Here is a 24,265-nt window from a genome sequence, read left to right on the forward strand (position 1 = left end):
ACACTTACACTACAATTACTTCTTATAACATTCCCTGTACTTTCCGTTGCATGATAGCCTGCCGGATCTCATATATATTGTGTCTAACAAAGAAAACGAGCCCTTGAAATGTAGACTTCTTGACTTCTTGTAGTGGCACTCGTACCTCGGCTTTCGTGTGTCCTCATGTATTCCTTTGGCTAACTTTGTCGTTTGTCGCACTAACGAAACGGATCCCGGAGGCCCTTGAGAAAAAAGCGCGGTGTTGAGACCTCCTCCGCCAGGTGCCGCAACGATCACCGCTGCTCACAAGAAAATATACTGTTCTTTCAGTTAGCTCATGAAATTAATTTTTACTGATTATTCTAATAGGTATTAAACCTTATCTAGGTAGACGTACGTTCTGATATCATATATACACAATATAATTCCTAAACTAAATTGAAACAATTGATTTCGTATCAGTTTTTTTTAATTTAGCCCATTTTCTGAATATTCGGAAAACCGGAAGCGCTCGACCAGAGGAGAAACATGGGTGCACCTCTTTGCTCGTGCCATTGATACTAATGGCGCAGATGATTTGAACGTCATCCTATTTCCAGCTGTATTCGTGGACTGTTTGATAGAAAGTCACCAGCGAAGAAACAAGTGGGACTGAAACGATACGGTCATTGTAAAGAGAGTGTGTTGTGTCATCTGTTCTTAGGTCCGTGTCATTTATGCGCAGCGTTATTGGCCTTTTCAATCTTTGTAAACAGAGGTAGGCACAGTCGACTTACTGAGGCGCTTGTAGCAGCGTCGTGGCGCGCAGGCTCCGCCCAGTCCAAAGCTTGGCGCCGCACCCTATGATCACTTGACAACTGGCACAGCAGCTGCAAAGCTGCCTCCGAGCATAGCGTGTCGGGAAGCCTCCCGCGGGTAGTGGCGAGCTTTGGGCTGGGCGGAGCCTGCACGCCTCAACGTTGCTAGAAGCACCTCAGTAAATTGACGGCGCATACTCATGTTTACAAACGTTGAATGGGTTTATGCTCACAAATGACAAACCACGGAGGAAGGAAAGGTAAAGAGAGGCCCTGACGTCACTCGTTGGGAAGCCGGGATGAAGCCGGAAGTCGGCCATATTGACTAGGCAAATTCTCCTCGTTTGTTTACATCCGAATGTAAAGCAGAAGGCACGACTCTCTCTCCGGCTCGGAAAGCACGTGGGCTGCGCAGCGCGTGTGTCGTGACGATCCGAAACTAATGGAACGGGGCTCATCACTCTGAGCCTGCGGGACACCTTCAGCGAAATCGCTTTGTCCGAGTAATAACAGGGAGTAACAGCTCGCCGACAACGAAGCAACTACGAGAGAACGCGCGCTAGATGCACCGACAACGGCGAGTGCTTTCACGTCATATAATTCAGCAACTGTACAGACAACACGATCAGTCGTGCGCCTTCTACGGTTGAATTCCGCCACGCGGCCGACGCAGCGTCCGGCCACTGTGTCAGTGTTCCGCGTGAAACTCACCAGCGTCAGCATTCTGCGACCGTGGTGACTTTGAGCACGGTGCTAGTGACAGTTGAACGCGGTTGCTGTTACGTAGAGATTACATGCAATGCTGGTGGAGAGTGTACCAAGCGGAACAGAAAAGGCGTTTTAATACGCACATGCAAGTTGTTACTGTACACACACAACACGAAGCTACGTATGTGCACATGGTCCTCATGGCGTCTTGCTGGGCCCAACAGCGTCGTCCGTTGTCACAAGCAGGAGCAATGCCCAACCATCACTGACCTGCAAGGCGTTCGTCGTCGTTCCGCTTCGTCATGGTGCCCAACGCAATTTCGCTGAACAATAATTGCTTCATCCATGTCATCCGCCGCACGACACATGGATATGCACTCGTTTTACGCGCTGTTGAAACCCCGTGGTGGACAAGGATTCGTAAACGTTGCTAAGAGTAATGTAACTGCCAGGAAAACACTGCGTAACCAATAACGCGGCGCAGAGCACGGACATTGTCCGCCACGGCTCAGCACGAGACCTGGGGAGGCACACATTCCACCGCCAGCTGCGGCCGCTCACTGCGAGACTAGCTCCACTGAGCAACAAGTAACCATATCAACGCCGTCATTGTGCCTAGTGAATATGGCCGCCATGATGTCATTTCCACCACACTTTTCACGCCCCGTGCCGGCTGGGCATGCCCTCTCCTTACCTTTCCTTCCTCCGTGGGGCAAACCAACAAGCCCAAATGGCAACCTTGATGGATAGAGAGCGAGAGAGAAAGAGATAGAAAGAGATAGAAAATAGGAAATGAAAAACAGGCAGGTTAACCAGGTAGAACCTGATTTGCTACTTTATGTGCAGGGAGGAGAAGGGTAGGAAAAGAATAGAGAAAGGAAGAAGCAAAGAGAGAAGAATCGATACGTGCGTTCACTTAGAAGCGTTCACAGCGCATGCTCAAAACACAAACCGTGGCCTAGAATTAGGTTCCTTTGCGATTGTGTTAGTTAAAAGTACGTCGTAATCCATGATGGTAACGAAGGCTTTGAATGACTGATTTCTAGGCACATCTAGAAATCACACAGTGCGCTTTGACCTGGTGGGGTTGCCTTTAAAATTTGCGCTGTAGAAGAGTACTCGTGAGTTCAATTATGTAGTTGTGCTTCACTTCCGTAAATACGGTGGGGAGCGCCTAAAATGCGGAAACAAATGTTGTCGCTGGTTGGAGCATTGCCGCTTGAAATTCGTATTAGGCAAAGTATTCTCATTCGCTAATGCTCATTTGGTAATAAATGTATCCAAGTTTCATCATATGCGAGGATGATGCAGACTTGACAGGAAAAAGCCTTTTGATGTTATAGCGCAGCATATTATCACATTTTGTAGTATATATTGAGAATCTGTAGAGCATCCGCCCCTGTGTTCCGCAATTCAGTCATCTCAAGTTTTTTTTTTCCTCGTAAACACGATTGAATTACTAGTTGAAAACTCCTGTACGAGTTAGTTATCTTGTGTATGCCTTATTAGTAAAGGAAGAATTGTTCTTTCATAGCTGTTAGAACGTGGCGTGTTGGACTTCTCGTCAATCGTACTAGTAGACGTCTTGAGTAATGCGGTCATGCATTGCAACATTCAATACATTGATGCAAAATTGAGGCTTCGTGTGTAATCCAATAGTTCAGTTTAGCCGCAGCCTAATATATGTCTTTTTGTCGCTGTCGCTGTGAGACACTAATGGCTGCCTACAAAGATGTGCACGCGGTGACCGAAGACCACATCACGAGAAACAAAAGTATAAGCAAAAATCATGTCATGTTATCACAGCCCTGATAGTAGGTTATTGCTTTGACTTCAATGCAACCAGTACGAAAGATACTGTCATGACTTTGCTCCAATTAACGTTCTTGTCTTTCGCAAACTTGGAGAACAAATAAAGTGTGCCTAAAGTAGTTATGACGGCGACATTTGTATGCGATTTGTAGCAAGCAAGCCCTGAGTAAAGTATCAAAGTTGTAGCCAAATTCACTTCTGATAGCTCGAAGTATGTGCCAGAATGTATAATGTCTTATTGCTAGGTATACTAACCTCTCTCGATTGAACCTTTTCAGATCTGAACAGAAAATACACCGGCCGCTATGTTGAAGTTGGCCGCTTTGGAGACGCTGTCTCTTCTTGCCGCTTATGGACCATCACCATGAAACCGGAATCGGACGAAGCGGTGACGCAGGTACGTTAAGGTCTTTAACATTTCCATCGCTATGCTTGCGTGTAGTTTTGTCTTGGCTTGATGAATGTCACCGTGCTGTGGACATTTTTTCACTTTACCGTTTTGTGTCGGGTGTTTAGAGTTCAACTGTGTCTTTGACAGGTACTGCGCTTTAGTTTTTTCTTTCTTTCCTTGTCAACAGATAACCGAAACGGCACTTTGAGCGATTCCATGTGCACGCCACCGACAGTGTCATTCACACTCTGCCACGCGGCAACGCTGTGTGACACTTGCAGCAGAATGTACACGCCGGCAAGTGCGTTTACCGAACTCCCTTTGATACGTCGGCAGTATTTTAATAGCATAGCTTTTGTTAATAGAAACAGAAAGAAAAAAAATCTTCCATACTATTCTCGCCCTTGCGCAGTTTCCGAAAGCGTTTACCAAGTGCGCGCCCGAGCACATGTCGTACAATGTCCTCGTACACCACGTTTGTACCTTAGGTTTATTCAAAAGGCTGTTTATAGTTATTACCCATTATCCTTTGTAAAATACTGCCTAAAATAACAAACACATGCAGAGTTACTGACTTAGTCGTCACCACTACCATCTCTTCCCAAGGACCCTTCTCTCTTTATCATCGTGCCACCAAAGTGACTCTCAGTGCGAATGAAAAGCACTTGCTCAAAGTGCGTTTACGTTTAATGATGTGACTGTGGTATTAGAGTGGGGTCCAGTTCAATGCAGGTGGGACAGCCAATAAGGTGGAACAGCTCTGATGTTGTCCAGTACTGCACACTTTAAGCTCTTAAAAAATGAAAAACTGAGCGAAAAAATTGGGAGATCTTTAAGCTTCGCCTTTAAGAGTTGAACGCGATAGCGATGTTTTGTACACATAGTGCACGTCAGCTACTTAGTACACACTTTTTATTGTATGATGTTACTCGGGAATTTTATATAGTGAATTGCGACAATGTAAATGATAAAGATGGCAGTGGCTTGTGGCAATGTAACTTTCGCATATGGCTGCATCTTGTGTAAGGAGTAGCATGCTTAAACCAAAAGCAATAATGCGCGTGAAATGTTTTAGAATTTATAAGTACCTGCTCCGTGGTTCAAAGAGAATACGCGCAGTAACCTTGTTAGGCACCTAATGCCGAAGCAGATTAGCTTATCATCCAGCGAAAGACCAATGAATGCACTATATTGCGATTGTTTTTAGCTTAGTTGGTACTTGCGTAATGACGTATACTTTAGTCATGAAATAACACAAACACATAGTAACGAAACACACAACGACAAGAATAAGGGGTAGGCCACACCATAAGCATCGTTTTAAGTGCCTAATGCAGGAGAAGATGAGCTCATCATCCAGTGAGAGGCGACTAGTTGTGCTATATCAAGGCTGTTTGTTGGCCTAGTTGATGCTTGCTGAATGATATCCGTGTTTGTGTTATTTCGCGGCTGAAGTATGTCATTACGCGCAGTAATGTGTGTGTCATTTTTGGAATGGGTGGCCGTTTTAAACAATGAAGTCGTTATGATAATCACATGTTTCGACGCCCGAACGCTTGTATGACGCAATATTTTAGTGATATGTTGTACGTGAAGCCTGTATACAGGATGCGTGTGTTTGCAAAGCGTAAAAAATATTTTCACTGCATTTCCAAGCAGTGGAAGTTGCTTTATCTGTACTTCCAAGCAGACTCATTGGTGTGTGGTAGAACCCCTGCTTGCCATGTAAACAGCCTGGGTTCGATCCTCACTCTGATCTGGAAATTTTCACTATTTATTGTAGTTTCATCTTTCTCATTTTTTAGGTCATCGACAAAATGATGACTTTTCTTCAAAACGAATGGCACCAACGCCAGAATTCCGGCGAAACGAACTCTTCAACGCTATTTCATTATTATCCATGTCAATTGGCGTAACATAAAGAAGTGTAGTTATAGAAAGAGAGAGGATACACGTATTTATTTGATGATACTGCCAAGGATGAGCTACGGCCGCATCCTGGGCTTTGCCACACGCCTTAGCTGATCCTCGAGGTTCCATCAGTAGCCTTAGCTAATTCTTAGCTGATCCTCAGCAGCGGCCACAGGCTCTTCCCCAAATCTCGTTGGTGCGGTAGGGGACAAGCACGCCAGGTCGACCGGAAGTGTTATGTCTAGCCTGCTGCTACTCTGCTTTGAGATAAAGGGACAAAAAGAAGTGAGGTGCTGAAGGTTGATAAGCACAGAAGGCTACGCACATATGCTACTCACGGATTGAAACAGCACACTCGGAGCGTGTGGCCGACGGTACATGTGCCGCCGCTCATGCGTGTGCGTAGAACCAATGTGTTGCATGCTGGTGTAGAACGAGGGGCAGAACACCTACGGAGCAGGATTACTACTTCCGGTCGCCGAATTGTCGGCCTGTTGTTCACCATGTGTAGACTGCCAGCGTGGCGCTGCAAGGCTCACACACATTCGTATGTCGACCGCACTAGCTCACCACTGCGCACCACATTTATTGCGGCGCCAGCAGACGGCCCTCTCAATCTGCGCACTGAGGCGATGTGTTATACGCATTCTGTGCAAGTGAGACTCAAGATTCAGTTAGAAGATTGCGCCTTATGTGCGTTCATATACCTGATAAACACCTGCATAAATCATTGAAAGTTTTCTTCATGCTTTCTGCCTCGACAAGAAAAAAAAAAGAGTAACAGGCTTTCTTTCAGGCAACATGGAAATGATATGTATTAGTGTCGCTAGGGCAAACTGTGGCCTATTATTGACTAAATATGGCAGAAGCTAGCTCGTTATTCCGTGGCCGGCAGCTTTGCATAAACTTGCCACGCAGAATTGCCGCAATATTGGCTGCTCGGGGTGAAACAACGAAACACTAAGTGATTGTTTTAATGGTGCACGGAAACAGGCCCGTGGCTGCTGCTTTTCCTTTTCGTCACGACAAAAAACAGGACAAACTGCTTGTGTGCAGAGAGAGAGAGAGAGAGAGAGAGAGAGAGAGAGAGAGAGAGAGAGAGAAGAACACAAGGAGAAAGGCAGGGTGGTTAACCAGGGCTGAGCCCCGGTAGGCGACCCTGCACTGGGGAAGGGGAGAGGGGAATGAAAGTTATAGAAGAGGAGAGAAAAGGTCACTGACTGGGCCGACGTGTAACACTCACCATCACAAACGATGAAACAGGCCGGTGGCTTTGAGAAAATGCAACAGTGCTTTCGTTGCTTTTCGGAAATCGGATGGGCAGTGACATGGTCTCAATACTTTCTCGACATTGAAATCACTTCTGTCCAGTTGATTCAAAACACTGCGCAGGTGAAGCCTCTCGTTTGTGTATGCCGGGCAGTAACATAAGATGTGTTCAATAGTCGCATCGACGGCGCAGTAGTTGCACTCCGCGCTGTTGGCCATCTTTATCTTAAATGAGTAGGCATTGGTGAAGGCTACGAGCAGACGCAGATGGCACATCACTATACCTTCCTCCCTAAAAAGAGCAGAGGGTAGCCGCAGTCGTAGAGATGGATCGAGAGAATATAGTGGATGATGTGCGAACTGTGAGGACGGCCACTTCTGGAGTGTCATGTCCTGTGCCAGCTTACTTAAATATCTAGCTGAGTCAATCTTAGATAAAGGTATGGAGACAGGGTTTGCTTGTACGTGTGCATTTGTGGCTGCTTCATCGGCGAGGTCATTGCCGGAGATACCGCAATGACTTGGTATCCACTGGAACACAACGTTGTGTCTTTGTTTGGTCGCATAGTGCAGCATTTCTCTGATCTCCCATACTAGTTGTCCGTGGGACCCACGACGAAGTGCCGACGAAAGAGTTTGTAGAGCCGCCTTTGAGTCACAGAATACTGTCCTTCGAATAGCCGGTTGTTGCTTGATATATTCGATGGCACCTCGCAGGGTTACAATTTCCGAACCAGTCTATGTACTCACGTGGCAAAGTTTGTAAGTGATGTTGATGTGTCGCGATGGAATGACGGTGGCACCGGTGGAGGTAGTCTGGGTGGTAGATCCATCCGTGTATACGTGGATTCTGTCCGCGTAGAAAGTGTGTAAACAGTCCAGAGTCGCTTGCTTCAAGGCCAAGGCAGAAACGACTTTTCCATTTCCTTTTCCAGGGATAGAATGGCGCACGTCGGGTTGTCGTAGGCTCCACTAGGCGGACGGTAAACGCGCCAAGGGTATAAAATCGGATGGTAGCAAAGCGCGGTGGGAGCTGACGACCTTAGAGAACGACGCCTGTGGTCGTTTTTCTGGCAGAAACTTCAAATGGCTCGATACCATCCGTGAATTGTGCTCTCAGCACATCGGTTGTGACGTAGGTCGTAACCGGATGATCTCGAGCCAATATAGCTGTTCCAGCGGTTGAGGAAGTTCGTGGTAGGCTGAAAGTAACACGTAGTGCCTGTGCTTGCACGCTGTGAAGTGCTCAAATGTTCATGTTGCAAGTTTTAGACAGCAGAGGAGAACTGTAGCGCAGTACACCAATAAGAAGTGCTTGGTAAAGCTTTAGCATGGAACTCAATGACGGACCCCATCTTTTTCCAGCGATTACTTTCAGGACGTGGGCAATAGATACCAGTTTCGCTTATATGCTAGTCACATGATGGCTCCAGGAGAGGTTGCGGTCAACAGTGACACATAGAAAATGATGTTTACGCTTGTAAGAGATTGGCTGGCCATTATGCTTATGGGTAACCTGTCATCGCCTTGCCCGTGAAGGCCACCAGTGCACATTTTTCTGTTGACATTGTTAGGTCTTGCGTGCGAAGATAATCAGATGCTTGCGACGCTGCCCTCTGTATCCTTGCTCGAACTTGTAAGCGTGTCAATGCCGATGCCCAGACACAGATGCCATCAGCGTATATTGAAGCACTGACTGTTTCAGGAAGAGCTTCCGCCAGGCCAAGTAAAGAAAAATTGAAAAGAACTGGGCTTAAAACACCATCTTGCGGGACGCCACGGCACGTGTAGTGGTCTGAGGTCGGGCCATCTTCAGTATATACAAAAAAAGATCTTCGTGTCAGGTAGATTCAGATCCATCGAAACATTCGCCCTCCCAGTTCAATTAACAGCAGTGTGTCTAGTATAGCTTGATGAGAAACGTTGTCATACTCACCTTTCACATCAAGAAAGAGCGCAAGTGCTAGTCGTTTCCTAAATTTTTGCTGTTCCACTTATGACACCAAATCTATGACGTTGTCAATCGATGAACGGCCTCGTTGAAATCTCGCCATGGAGTCGAGGTAAATGTTGTGCCGTTCAAGGAACCGTTCCAGGTGCGTGAGAATCATGTGCTCCATGAGTTTCCCAACACAGCTGGCGAGAGCTACAGGCCGGTATGATGTCAGCACCAGAGGGGATTTCCCTGCTTTTAGAAGTGGTACAAGACGGCTCCGTTTTCATTCTTGAGGTACGATGCCATCTTCTCATGACCGATTAAACAAATTTAGCAGTTGTCGTCTAGCAGCTTGGCCTAAGTGACGCAGAGCCGTATACGTTATCCCATCGGGCCCTGGTGAAGAAGAATGCCCACACAGCTTCAGTGCAGCTTCTAGCTCTTCCATAGAAAATAGAGCATCCATATATATATCTCGTGGACCGGGAATATTGCATAAAAGCACATCGGAGAATAGGACTGTACTGCCGGTGATGTTCACGCAAAATCCTCTGCAACGTCGATTTCACGGCGGTTGAGACGAAGCGGTGGTAGTGGTTAGAAGATGAGAAAAGGCACCTAATTTCTGCAACCCGGTCGGGAGCACGGCACAGTGCCTAAGACGAAGTGCTAGAGCCTTGAAGGGATGACGTTGCACGGCACCTAAGCGAAGACCCTGTACAGTTCTCCATACTTGAGACAATGGCTTCCGTGTGTCTAATGACTCACAAAAGCTTTTCCACCTTTGATCCTGCAGCTTGTCTATTTGGCGTTGTATTTTTTTTCTGCATACGCTTTGCTATTCTGAGATAAAGAATCGACTTGGTGCGCCTGTATTTTCTCTCAGCACGTCTACGCAACGCCCGAAGCCTTTCTAATTCAATGTCACGCTCCGTGCGCTTCTGTGAGCGTGTGAAGCGGCGCGTACAATTTTTATTGCATCTGCAATTATTTCTTCTAAGCCACACAAGGAATTAATTCCGCACGTGTTCTCCACTTGATCTTCACAAAGTGTCCCGTCTATATACTGATTGACCGGCGAGGACGCAGTCTCTTGGCCATCAACGCTGACATAAGTCGAAATGTGGTCACTACAATGGGTTTTGATATCTGTAAACCACCACACTTTTGAACTTAGCAACATGACACCAATGTTAGGTCAAGGGACCTGCTGTACGTCGTTCCTCGCAGGTATGTCGGGCTACCATCACTCAGAAGGCGCAGGTTGTGGTCTGACACAAACGATATCAGTGAACGCCCCTTCGAGTTTGTCCTCAAGCTTCCCAATGTCGGATGATGTGCGTTGAAATCACCTGTTATATTGCAAGGACCTGGAATAGCTGCCATAATGTCTGTTAGTCTCTTACAATAAAATGGACTTGCGGGGAATATATATACGCCAATAAGTGTAAAAAACAACCGTTTCTCCTTCAAAGTAATGCACACGTACTGGTTTTCGTCATCTGGCGGTACAGCATGGGCGAAATAAGTAAGGTCCTTGCGAATGTAAACAATAACTTTGCTGCTACTTTCATTCGTGGTTGAGGCGAAAGACTCGTATCCTGATATTATTATAGCCGATGAGTTCGGCTCACAGGTTACTATTATCGGGAAGTGTTTTTTAAACGCGAACTGCCGGAAACCTGATATCTGGGACCTCAGGCCTCTCACATTCCATTGAAATATGAAGGTGTTTCGAATATCATTTGCAAACGATGGATGTTTCTGTTTATAAGCCATGGTTCTACTGTTAATCTTCTTTAAAAAATCGACTTCTGAAGGCTTGCTAGAACCGGGCTGATGGTAGCTGCAATGCGCTTCGTGCTATTGGTGTTTGAACCCTCTCGAAGAACACACGAATGGTACTTACGAGGGAGCTGACCATGGCGACTATTTGTTTATCCTCCTCTGTTGGTTTAGAGAATTCGGACGAGGAATGCTTCACTGCTGAATCTGATGCCACACTCTAGTGGAGTGTAGTCGAGTGAGTTCCGGCCAGGCGTCAACGGTGTCGCTGTTGGCGGCTTCTTTATCCTTCGACCCGACTGCGCTTGTTCTGGGAGACAGAAGTGGAGGCGACTTTGAGCGCGGTTCCCGAGACAACGGTGTCTTGGAGCGCCGTAGATGATGTGATCGTCATCGTCTAATAGATGCGGCTGCTTCCCGGTGAGATGAGTGATCCCCCCCAGGTGGTCTAAATTTCCGGAGCCCTCCACTACGGCGTCTCTCATAATCATATAGTGGTTTTGGGACGTTAAACCCCACATATCAATCAGATGAGTGATCCCGAACCGTTTTATTCATCACTGCCATTTCCCTTCGAATAATCGGATGGTCCTTCGAAGATGCATCGTGAGGCCCGTCGCAATTCGAACATTTCCGAGTATTGGATTGACATGCGCTAGTGGCGTGAGGTTCAGTGCATCGGACACAAACGGTGGTGTTCTTGCACACGCTGCGCACGGGACCCAACTTCGTACATTTTCTGTACTGAAGTAGCCTCGGTAAGAAGTGACGAACAGCGTGCCGAAAGTGTCCAACCTTCACGTGTGACGGGAGGGTTTGACCCTTGAATATGATCTTTACGCAACGCGACGTGCCGAGACGAAATACACTAGTTATGAATGTGCCTTCTGTAGCGGGCTTGATCAGGATTGGCAAGTCTGTGTGGACAATGGTCTCGTTAACATCATAAATTACTCCAGCGATGACTTCTTTGCCGAGCGGTATGTGAGAGTGGACTGTCATGCCATTGAGCTCTGTGACCTTGCGCAATATGTCCAGCGCAGCCGCGTGGTTAACGTCAATGGCTAGAACACTCTTGCACGTGTTCACTCTGACGTCTTTGATTTCGTTTGGCACCAGTGCCTCCAGTTGTGCAGACACGGCTTGCCCGTTGACGCACCTCATATCGTCCGTGGCGAGAACTGGCATGAACAGGACGGTGAATGCCTCGATACTACGCGAAGGCCTTATGGTGGACGCACTCGAATCGGATGACGTGCTCAGCAACCGCCTCTTCGCCTTTCGGCTCCTCACCAGCTCGAAGGTGTCGTCACTAGACTCTTCACTGCTGACATAATAGTTCATGGTATCGTCACTGTCAGTGTTGCTCTCGGCGCCATTGCGCTTCCTGGAGGCGGCTTCCGCGGGATTCGTGGGGTCTGGTGGACGCGTGTGCGACTCCATCTTCATCACACGCCGGCAGGAGCCCGCACTTGGCTGGTGAAAACAATGATATCCACAAAAAATAGAAAAACTGAGGGACTCGCCGTTCTGCCAGAGAGACACTTCGTCTTCCTCCCGAATAGACCTGCTTTTGTGCAGCTGTGTATCACGTCTATGAGCACACGTCAGGTGCAATATCTTAGCTGTATCCCATATCTTACTTGCGCAGCGTACGTGCTTCGTCGTCGAAGGGCGCAGATCGAGAGCGTCGTCTGCTGAAATGGTGCGCACCGTCCACTTAATTCGAGATGCATGTATGCGAAAGCGCGCGGGCCTTGCACCCCCACGCTGACAGTGTGCGCTTCATGAACTAAATGCCGACTTTTTAGGAACCGGAAGGAGTAATCCTGCTCTGTAGGTGTTCTCTCTCTCACTGTATTCACTGTGTTCTCTCCCTCACTGTGTTCTCTCCCTCACATGCACCGGCGGCCACGCGCTACGAGTGTCCTGTTTCAATCCGTGAATACTGTAGACAATCCATTAATGCATTCATTTGCGATAACTACGAGCTGACGCTTATCTAGACAGGATGCATGATAGTGAGCTAAGTGCCAGAATTAAAGATAACACTCGCTCGAGGAGGCCAGGAGAGCTTTTGTTCCACACCCCGCATTGACGCACTGTGCAGTTTTCAGATTTTCGACGCGTATTTGCAAAAAAAAAAGTTATTTCACTCAAGATGTTCGTAAGAGCATATGACATCCAATCGTGTCGTAAAACCCACTCATATTATTAGCAAAAAAGATAGACAGTGACGAGGAGCACTCGCGAGCTATCTTCTTCAGGAAGACGCAACAAATTTTGTTTGTGAGCTTATTGATCTTCTGGACTGCTACGTCCATAATCGTCATCATCAGCCTAATCTATGTGTAATGATACGGGAAACAAAACAGGTTATTGTATAAGAGAATATGGCTGTGATTTAGCTCAGCTACGCCCACTTATGCAAGCGAAGGCTTGTTCACTTGGTTATGTTTGTTTACCCTGGTAGGTAAAGCAGAGTTTACCAACTAAACGACATAGGTAGTCGAACATTCAGTACTGTGCTCACTCACTACCGTCGTTTCGTCAGTTTCTGAAGCCACTGCCGCAGTCAACATGAGAAACGCCAGGCCCCTAAACCACTAACAGACGCTCACACTCGCGTGCTCATCTGCCAGCAGATGCGTGATCTCTTTGCTGTGTCACCTCGGATGCAGATAAAGGGCATTCAGAGAGGTGGACATGCGAGCCGAGTAATGCGTTCACTGTAGGCTCATGCACAACTGCAACGTCACGACAAAATTTTGCGCAGTCTGTCACAGGGTATTCGTTCTTCGCTTCAAGACATGCACGTGGAAGGACACAGCAAAAGTCGCACGACTAGGCCAGTAAAGCTTTCGCTTTAAAACATGACATGAAAATGCGTGCATAAGCTGTCGTCTTTATAAAAAGTTTCTTTTATATTAGAACAATTCATTATTACATTACAAAGCAAAGTCGGGGCTCCGGCACACGTTGCGTTGCACTTACTTTTGAAGTTATTAACCACTTCGTTCCGCACCGACCTTCCTTGCCACTTGAAAAAAAAAAAAGAAACACAGAATTAGTCTCTTCCACAGGATTCATTGTAAAGTATAAATTCATAACACAGGGAACGGTAATATATATCGTTTCAGCAACAGTTGCACGGCTGCAAGAGTAAACAGTTCTTGTTTGAAAAGTGGCTTTTCTATTTGTAGCTGTATTTTGGGGAATGTTCAAGTCTCCACGCATTTGTTATTAAATTTGTCTGAGTTTCAATCGCCATGTGAACTAGAATGTCTTTCATTATGCACAGTACAGATAGAGCACAATCTCCACAGCTCCCACTTACTCAGGTAATCCTCAGGTAATTACTCAGGTAATTGTGTAGCTATACCATTATCAAGAACGGACGCCGCTGCAAGGCTTCGATCACTTGCACGAGAACTGACACTCGCTCAGTGGAATTCACCGGCATTCACCAACGCCCGCCTTCATAATTTGGACCCACACCTACAGCTCCGTCTTCCATCAGGAATAACCAGAGCAGAGGAGACACTTTTGTGCCGTCTGTGGATTGGGGTGGCCTTTACGAATGCTTATTCGTTTCGAATCAGAATGGCCAGAAGCCCGACATGTGACAACTGTGGCTGCGCAGAGACTTTCTCCCATCTTCTCTGCGAGTGTCCCCGCTTCAGCGTGCCAAGAAAAGAACTGTCAAAAGCTTTAGATAGAATAGACAATCGCCAATTGTCGGAAGAAAGGGTATTAGGACACTGGCCGAGACCGTCCTCTGCACGCAAGGCATTGAGAGCGTTGTTGCGCTTTCTGCGGGCAAGTGGTCTTAGAGACAGACTGTAAACAGCGTCGTGGATCGTCTGATGACCTTCTCTCCCTTTTTTTTACAACGTCTCTTTTCTCTCATCTTTTATCCCCCTTACCCCCTTCCCCAGTACAGGGTAGCCAGCCGGTCTGAGAACTGGCTAACCTCCCTGTCCTTCCTCATTTATTCCTCCTCCTCCTACTCAGGTAATTAGAAAATGTCTTTTTGGAATGGAAGCACTTAAAATTCAAACGCTAATTACCAAGATTTGTTATTCAGTACATTGCAGACTGAAGTCAATTATACTGGCCAGTGTTCATATATATATATATATATATATATATATATATATATATATATATATATATATATATATATATATATATATATATATATATATCATGGCTGCCACACGTTAATCTAGTGGCACCTACGAGACAGTCTCCATAGCTCTCGTACTGATTTTTCACATTGCTGTCAGATACCACTGGACTGGGGCGTGTGTTCAATCAACGAGTTATTGTGAGGCAGTTAGCTATGATATCTATGCAGGTAAACTATCTGCCACGTCCATCTGTGTAAAATTCACCCGGCAGCTTGCTTACTGTTGGCTCTCTCAGGATTATTTTCTAAATCAATAGTTCACCTGTTTACTCATCCGTGCCTGAGGATTGACTTTTTCATAACGTTGCCTAACGGTGAACCTATTTACCGTGCCTTATAACACAAATTAAATAATAATTATACAGAAATACCGGAAGAAATTCATTTCTCGTTTGCTGCTGCATTGAAAATTTTAATGAAGTTACTTAAAACTGACATCTTATAAATGATAATTCAATCTCATTTTTTTCGGACCGAAATTAGGCGGTATAAAGGCTCGCCAACAAATGAATGTGCGTGATGATTCTGAGGGACCTACGTGTAATATTTAGGGCACCCAAATAATATTAACAAAAACGCTTGCTTTTTATACTAATGAATTGTTGCACAAAGAACTTGACGGGTCGCCACGTTGCAGCCCGCAGCTGCTGTTCAGTGCAGCTTCGACAGTCTGTTATTATTTTTTCCCTGAAACTTCGTGGCTTGTTTTTGATGAGGACAAGAACACAAATAAACTCCAACCATTACTATATAAATAACTCGCAAGTTACAAATCTTCCAGGCATTGCATTGACTGCGTTATGCTAGGCATTTGAGTTTTGCGCTAAATGCCCATAAAAAGGGCAACCAAACATGCATTTAAGTCGAAAACTGGGCTATATAGTTGGTATGGGTCTATCTAATATTCAAGGAGCGTAGACAACAAAGGTCTATACGAGTGTAGACACACATAAGCATTTGTTGTGTATGTCTCGATATGTCACCATTGTTCTTTATCCGCGAATCCTAAGTAAAATTTGTAACAGCTATTATTCCCCTTCCCCTTTCCCATTGTGTCTTTCTAGTTATACAGGGTGTTTGACGCATTGTGTTCACTATTATTGGAAAATTGCAGGAAGAAGATTTGTACATGCCACATGCGGCGTTACTTTTTCTATGGCAGAAGGCATTTTCAGATGCGTACAAACAAAATTACTACAGTAATTATAGGAATTAAAACAATTACCTTTTTTAATCATTGGAAAAAAAGCAGACGAGTCACATTGGTGAGTTTAGGCCCTTCCAGTGAATAGTCAATACAGCCACTTTGAAATTTCGGAAAGGGAGCCACTGGTAATCACCGCGGGGCAATGAAATCCGGCTGTATTTTTTCTTTCCCTTGGTGTATGCAGTTGTTTAAAACAAGACGTTCAAGGTAACATGGAGGCTTCAAGGGATGAGCAGTTGTTGAACAGGCTTCAATGACATTCCTTGTACAACAATTTTAGATCATTATTGTGGTTTGTTGCCCCTTGAACTTACAAAGAGTTCTTTTGTAACAACTGTTTCGTCAATATAGGACGATGAACGGGTTTCCAATTCCACCAGGGCAGTATGCAGGCGAAAGCAAAACCGACGCACCAAACAGCACACCTACCATTCACTCCGAAAATGCCCTCACTGATGACACTGTTTCCCTCCCATCGAGGGAAGAGGATCAGCTAGCGTCGATTAGCGGCCTTGCGGCAGGAAGGCGTTGCCATGGAACGAAGTGTGCAGGTTGACGGTTAATAACAACGAGGGAAGCAGTGTCATCTTCAAGGGCATTTTTGAAGTGAATGGTACATGCACTGTTTGGTTCGTCGGTTTCAGTTTCAAATGCTAAATTAGCCAGATTTGATTGCCCCGTGGTGATTACCAGTTGCTGCCTTTTCGAACTTTCAAAGTGGCTATATTGACTATTCGCCGAGGGCATAAGTTCACCCTTTTGACTCGACTGCTTATCTTCACTAGTAAAAAAAGTGAATTGTCTTGATTTCTATGCATCGTAATTAATGTTCGTATGCATCTGAAGATGCCTTCTGCCACAGTAAAGATAACACCACAAGTAGCATGCAGATATCTCATTTTTGTAATCTTCAAATAGTAGTGAATATAATTCTTGATTGATTGATTGATTGATTGATTTGTGGGGTTTAACGTCTCAAAACTACTATTTGATTATGAGAGACGCCGTAGTGGAGGGCTCCGGAAATTTTGACCACCTGAGGTTCTTTAACGTTGGATATAATTCTTGAAACACTCTGTAAATTACAACTTCACCTAGTCGGAAGCCACTTTTCTGATCGCATCAAGTTGGCGAGATACTTAAGAAACCTTTATTATTCTTCCTTAATGTCGAAAAAAGCAACGCGTTATATGTTAGAAAACAGTTTCAGGAGCACCACCCATTGGATTGAGTAGGTGCTCATTTAGAAAACAGGGGGGGGGGGGGGGACAGAGGTACATTTCTCTCGAAGCACTTCGAGACAGGGTGCAGGCATACAAGGTGGTAGTTACTGTAGCAGTGACTGGTTGTCAGTTTTCGTGCCCTCTGTTTGCATCATTTCCTTGCACTTTTCAACTTCAGAACCTAAAAATTTCTTCGAATATAACACAATATTAATTAGAACCAACGAACAATTATGCCAAGAGAAGTATAGGGAATGTCATTGAATGTAGTTGTAATGAAAATGTGAAGAAAAGTGGATGAGAAATACTACCCATCCGGCTGGTTCGGTTGCTGCCGGTTGCAACTTATCTTTTACTCACTTTTTTTAACGCCATAGCGTTAAAGAACTTGTGTCACAGAAAACCCGCCGCTGGTGTCGGCCCCGTTGGTTGTGAGCGAAAAATCGCCTTTAACCCTCCCCCGCTGGCTAGCAAACGGCGTACAACCTGGTTACCTTCTCTGCCTTTCCTGTGACTATCTCTCTCTTGTCTGTTGGCTCTCATTATTATTGTGTCTAACAAGGAAAACAAGCCCTCACACTTACGATTCTTTCATTCACTTGAATACAGCATGTAATTCACCCCCCCCCCCCCCCCCCGCCGCCTCAGCCACAAGGCAGCTAAGTTCAGGAAGAAAGCGATTTTTATTTTGTCAAAGGTCGCCAGCTTTATCAACTAAGTTAGATAATGGCGATTGCATTTACTTGAAAAGAAAGGGTTCCCAGCTTATACTTTGTTCTCACTTGTACTTATGGGGCTAAGTTTATCTCTGAGTGACCGATCTGATGAAGATCCTCACTCTAGTTATTCGGCATCGTGTACATGAAAAACCGCACGTTGGCAAAGCCAGCGCTAAAGGCTTTGGGGATTTCATTTCCCTGATAAATAATGATACATTTCACTGCCTTTTTCTTGGTTATTTTTTAGCTAACGGTGCTTGAAAACTTCAGCTTTATTCATGCCAAAACACGTCATAGAGAAGTAGCTCTGAAGAAGAAATTTTTGAAAAAGCACTGCATCTCATGGAGCTTCTTTCTTTCTTTCTTTCTTTCTTTCTTTCTTTCTTTCTTTCTTTCTTTCTTTCTTTCTTTCTTTCTTTCTTTCTTTCTTTCTTTCTTTCTTTCTTTCTTTCTTTCTTTCTTTTTCTTTCTTTCTTTCTTCCTTTTCCTTTCTTTCTTTCTTTGCAGCACTTTCAAAAAAACTGCTTGCTATTTTCTTCCTCTTGTAACAGTGAATTTACGCAATGACGGCTCCACATTTCGGGAAACCAATGGTCGCAAACGCCGCGTGGGCTTGTAATGCAGCGTTATCGCACGCTGACGTACGAAGCTACCACGGGAAGCTGTGCAACCTCAAAATAAAACCGAGCCTTACACGCCTCACAAGTGCACTGCATTATTTTGGTTAAGACAGGGAAGTAAAATAGACAGACCAGCCTGAACTTAACTGGCACCATCAAATGTCCAAGCACATCACTACACAGGTTCAACAGATACACTGCCTTCTTTTTTTATTGGCCGATTTTAAGACAAGCTACAGATATCTTCAGGACTGTTATAACGACGATAGTCTTTCTTGGAATATTTAGACGCAAAAATTTTGGTCTGTCTGTTTGTACGCCGTAATGATACCCCAAACGACACCAAACGATACCCCAAACGACCAACTCCATCCACAGCACCCACCAATATTGCTCAAGTTTCAGCGTTCATACTTGTGCGATTGTGAATGAAAAAGCGCATATTCGCATGCGCATATTCGAGGCACCATAACAACATGTCTATAATTTGTATGTGTGTCTTTATACTAGAGAAGGCATACATAAGTAATTCTAAGGACCATAGCGTTTATCACGCCGCCCTGACAATGCAATGCGATGCTCAAAAAGGCAAGTGTTTCCAGCGCTTTGCTAAAATGACACGGTGGTGGCACCGGCCCGTCACTTTGCGTTCTACACTTCATTGCCTCCGACACAGGCGCGCACGCCTTTCTTCGTCTTCCAAGATAACTGCCAAATAGCATTCGTGTCTAAAGTGCCTCGATGTGCTCGTTCGCCTTCGCTGCACGGATCGAGACTCTGTAACGCAGCGCCTCCAGAATACAATTCACCAATTTCCTCGTGCAGAACATCGAATTAACGTTTTGTTCACTTTCTCCAGACGTAAGACTATCATATTTTGACGATATGTGCTGTAAAACATGCAGATACGGGGCCAATTTTGCATGGCAAAAAGAAAATCTTAACGTTATGAAGATGAACGCGAAGCAAAGGACAAGAAGATAGCTATTTAGTTTAATTTCGGGTTTATTTAATTAGTCTTAGAGTTACATTACGTTATGTAACTATAGCGCACGACACAATATATTACAAAGCACCTCATACCAAGAATTGGCATGAATTTTCACAAGTTGGCTCCGGGTTTATTGTGTAGATAGATGTACGCGTGAAGCTTGTATGATACGCCGTGTGGTAGGTGGTCTGGAATAAAGGCCGATATTAAAGTGAGGCTAGGAGGAAGACTTTCGCACCGATTCCTGGTTATTTTGTGCAATCTTTATTGTTGCTGCTGTTTTTCTACAAGCAACTGTGCGTACAGCTGTATAACTTCTCAAAGTCAAAAGTCCTATAATCTGCTTGCACAGATGCCGCTGGTGCTGATCCATGGCCTTGGCTGCGGCTCCGCACTATGGGTGATGAACATTGGCGAGTTATCCAAAAACAGGGTGGTACACTCTCTGGACTTGCTTGGCTTTGGGCGCAGTTCTAGGCCATCCCTCGGGCACGACGCTACCAGCATCGAGAACGAGATGGTGCAAAGTAAGTTGCTTTCACTTTGCAAATATTTTTCTGGATGTTTGCAATTGTTCAACTTTATCTGCACGGATATTTTAATGCCAAACAGAGCACTGTTTACGCCTTCTGGTTTCTACTTTTCTTAGCCGCTACTTGAGCTGGTGGCGCTGCCGTTAGCGTGGGAGAGCGCAAGGTAATACAGCAATGGGCAATGGGGACGTGGGTAATGTGGTCGGGATGCACGTTATATCGTTATTATCGCTTTACAGCGCGCTGTCGTGGGCTCATCAATGTGTTCATTCCTGCTTCATGTACTTTGCTACCATCTCTGCATGGTCGCTATAGGTGTTCTCTCTATAACTATTAGACGTGAGATTATCGTTCAAAGAGACATATTTGTTGGTCAAAACTGTGAGCAGGTATGAAATGCCAGGTCGTGATCCAAGTCACCCGTTTAAGATTATCTAGAGCTTGTGGAGTTATGAGATTTGGCATTGACAAGAAACAATAAGCAAACCCAGCCACCACCAACATCTGTGCGTCAAGGTACTTGTGTACTGTCTGTCTACGACTCCAGCCAGGCATCGCTTACAATAAAACTGCGTGCCCCTCTAGCTATGCCAGGACTTGAGCCATACGTGGACACGACATGGCGTTCTGTGGCGGACTCTTGTGTGTACAAATTGTAATATTTAAGGAAAAAAACGGACGGAAAACCAGTGATACAAAGCTACTAAGATTTCGTTTCTCCGCAAAACAAGTTTTCCTCTGGCTAACTGCAGGAACTCTGTGGTCACTCTTGGAAGCGACACGAGCGTTCGCCCAGGGGAGTTGTAGCGGTTGCACAGCGGAGTTGTAAGTGGCACGTAGATGACAGTTTCACTTACAATAATGTACGTGCAGAGCATACTAAGCTACGACTTAGTAGCTTAGTATGCTCTATGCTAAAACCTAATACAACACAAAACTATGGAGCTCAGAAGGTACGGCCTTGTGCTCATCGTTAGGGTGTGTGTCTTTTAAAATAGTTAATTTATCTTTCTTTAGGGTTATGCCTACCTTGAGCGACCTTCTGGATTGCACACAAAATGCCTGCGCGAGTGAAATAAAACTACGGACCATCTCCCCGAAGGGAGCCCTGATAAAGTGGTGGCGCGCACGGCGTTGACCCGCTTAAAACGGGCATCGACGCGGGTGCTAAAAGAATGGTTTGAAGTGAAACTTGGTGTAGCATTTACTCGAGTTTACGTTTGTCTCAACCGCAAATACACAGGGGGTGGAACGTGCTTTTTACGCTTGCACTTGGCTTCCTCGGATCGCGTCTCGTTGGTTTTACACCCGCGCCGTCTGTATTCTCGAACGTGATCGATGTTTTTGACTCGCACCTCATCGGTGTCGCTGGTCTTCCACTGCCGACGCTTGCGTTCGGTTTTCCTCGCTCGCGCCTTGTCAGTTTGACTTCACCATTGGCGAAGGCGATCGGCTTCGCTAGCCCTTCAAACATCGGCCACAGCCGGGAATAGTACGCGTACACTAGCGTGAAGCATGCCGCGATGGCGTCCCGCCCATCGGCGCGATTGCGTGGCAAGCAGCGGCGCGCGGTCTTCATTTTTGGCGCCACGCGCGCACCCGCCGGCTTGCGGCTTCTTCATGCCGCCAGATGAAGAGAGGTGGCGCAGGTTAGATGATGCCTAAGTTATAAGAAGGCTCAATTGTTTTGATTGGTGGAGAGGGGGAAGAGAGAGAGCTGAATCGTTGCGAGCGCGCAGCAGGTGAGAGAGAGAGAGAGACGTCAGCATGCGCTGCTAGGAGAGCGTGAGCTACTTGGCACCGCTCTAACAATTGCGGCAAGGGGGGGGGGCGGTGCGGACGGAGGGACGGCGTTACACAAGCTAGTCAAAAAGCTGCTTCACATCTAATAAGCGGTCGATTGATTGCTTCAAGTTACGATCACTCGGCGCCCATATCTCGGTTCGTAAAATCAAAAGCCGATTCGAAAACGGAGTGGGCGTGTCGATGATTTGATTTGTGGGGTTTAACGCCCCAAAACCACTATTTGATTATGAGAGACGCCGTAGTGAAGGGCTCCAAAAATTTTGACCACCTGCGGTTCTTTAACGTGCACCCAAATCTGAGTACACGGGCTTACAACATTTCCGCCTCCATCAGAAATGCAGCCGCCACAGCCAGGATTTGATCCCGTGAGAGTGGGCGTGCCGGCTCATGCTGAGGATCATTTTGGTACAAATTGCGTCATGGACGAATGCTCGGCCTAAGATACTTCACTGTTAAAAAATAATTGCGACACAGAAAAATAAACGCCTCTTTGATAAGAGTCGTGTGGAGCCTCAATATTCTATGCTGACGACCATGGCCATGAATGGGGCTAGCTAACACAAAAACATATCAAAGCAACACTCGGAGAAGTAGACAAGTAGAAGGCAGAGAAAAAACATTCATTAAAAATCAGAAGTATGAGCCCTACATACTTCTTGAAGTCCCTAGTCTTGGAGCCCATTGGTCGAAGCTGTCATTTGGCACTCTTGACTAAGGCTTTTTGGGCCTGAAGGACTGAGCAACCCAGTAGGGCCACTTTATAGTTTTCTTCAAAAGAGTTTGGGTGACGGATGTGAGGTAGATTTTTCTGGAAGTCCCATGCAATGTGGTAGGGGTCAGGTACTTCATGAAAAAATTTGGCATCTGCCACTGGTCGTAAGATTAAAGTGTTCGCCGCTACGGCACAACTCGAATGGTATCGCGCGCATGCGGAGATTGTAGATTCAAGTTCCACCTTCATTCATGAGTGTCGACAGCCCTTTGATATGGAGAGTGCAAAAGTTGCATCGCGGCTGGGGTATGGGGACATAACAGGTGTAACTTGCGTGAGGCAAGTGCTGTTATGGCTTGAGGGAAAAAGTGCCCCGTTTGCGACCCCACGCTGATTGCGGCAAGTTGTTTTTAGGGCTCTCTAGTATTGTGTGCTCTAGTAACTATACTGTAGGTCACTGTATATAACCTCCTCGAGCTAAGCTTGCCGGCAACAGTCAAAACAACACCACAGCTAGTCAGGAAGAGACACATTGGCTGGCATGATGACTTTCATGATGAGCTTGGAACGCATGGAAGTCGTGAATGTGGGGGCCTTCCAAGACTTGGCCTTAGCGGTGGATCGGTATGCGAACCACGAGCACTGAACTCAGTTGTGACCGCGGCACCCACATTGTTACAGAAACTCATTGAATGGTCCCTTGGCTCTTGCTGTCGAGGCCGGCGCTGACTATCTCGGCTGTGGCTGCTGTGATGCTGTTCGTCTAGCGAAAAAGTGTGCCCCTACTCCATCTATAAATCACGACAGAATATATTTTCAAAGCTTCTACACGATGCACCATGGCTACAACGTCTCTCTCTTTCACCTGCGATGTGGACACTGGAAAAGTGGTCTCTATATGCAGAGTTTTCTGAACGTGCGCCTACAGTACTCTTCGAGGTCCTTCTCACCAAGAATCACGATGGAACGCAGTTTGATAACCTCTATAATTCCCAAGTGGTCGGCAAAGTTGCATGCATGGTCTCTAGAGGTCTTCTACATTATGAAAAAAATTATTTCCAGCTGGTCCTTGAAGCTAGATTCTTGAAGCTGGGGTTTAACGTCCCAAAATCACCATATGATTATGAGAGATGCCGTAGTGGAGGGCTACATAAGTTTCAACCACCTTGCGGTTCTTTAACATTCACCCAAAAGCTGAGCACATGGGCCAGCAGGATTTTGGCCTCCATCAAAAATGCAGCCACCGCAGCTGCGATTTGATCTCGCGACCTGCGGGTCAGCAGCAGAGTACCTCAGCCACTAGACCACCACCGCGGGGTTATTCTGTGATAATGCCTCTGACTTTGAGAAGATTGAAGACAATTGGGCTATAGGGACAGTTTGGTGTTGCGGGTTGTTCTTTCGCCTGAGGATGGAAGGAGTTCGGTTGGTTAATTCACTGGGCGGTCAATGAGCTAGTCACGTATACACGAAGCATATGGACGTGACAGTCCAGCCCGCTGATAACGTTATCCTTCAAGACCTCCTCGTTTGTCTTGTTGCGGGACTTCAAGTTAGTGTGATAGCTAGGCTAGGGTACGTATGGATCAAATGATTAGTCATGCGCTTTTTCATCCCTTCTGCCGTTAAAGCAGTAAGCTAGCAGACGATATATGTCCCTGTTCTGCTATA

The 24,265-nt window shown here is 45.9% G+C and overlaps 1 protein-coding gene across 6 annotated transcripts in view; it reads left to right on the forward strand.

Moving 5' to 3' along the window:
* Window positions 1-24,265, forward strand: part of LOC119176926 ((Lyso)-N-acylphosphatidylethanolamine lipase) — a 116,505-nt gene that overhangs the window by 65,863 nt on the left and 26,377 nt on the right. For all 6 annotated transcript variants that reach the window (XM_075877932.1, XM_075877933.1, XM_037428266.2 and 3 more), the window contains 2 exons: window positions 3,578-3,696; window positions 19,896-20,070. In XM_075877932.1, the coding sequence (XP_075734047.1) occupies window positions 3,578-3,696; window positions 19,896-20,070 (294 nt within the window). The remainder of the gene's footprint in view (window positions 1-3,577; window positions 3,697-19,895; window positions 20,071-24,265) is intronic.

This window comes from Rhipicephalus microplus, chromosome X (assembly GCF_043290135.1).
Source record: "Rhipicephalus microplus isolate Deutch F79 chromosome X, USDA_Rmic, whole genome shotgun sequence".
Taxonomy (NCBI): domain Eukaryota; kingdom Metazoa; phylum Arthropoda; class Arachnida; order Ixodida; family Ixodidae; genus Rhipicephalus; species Rhipicephalus microplus.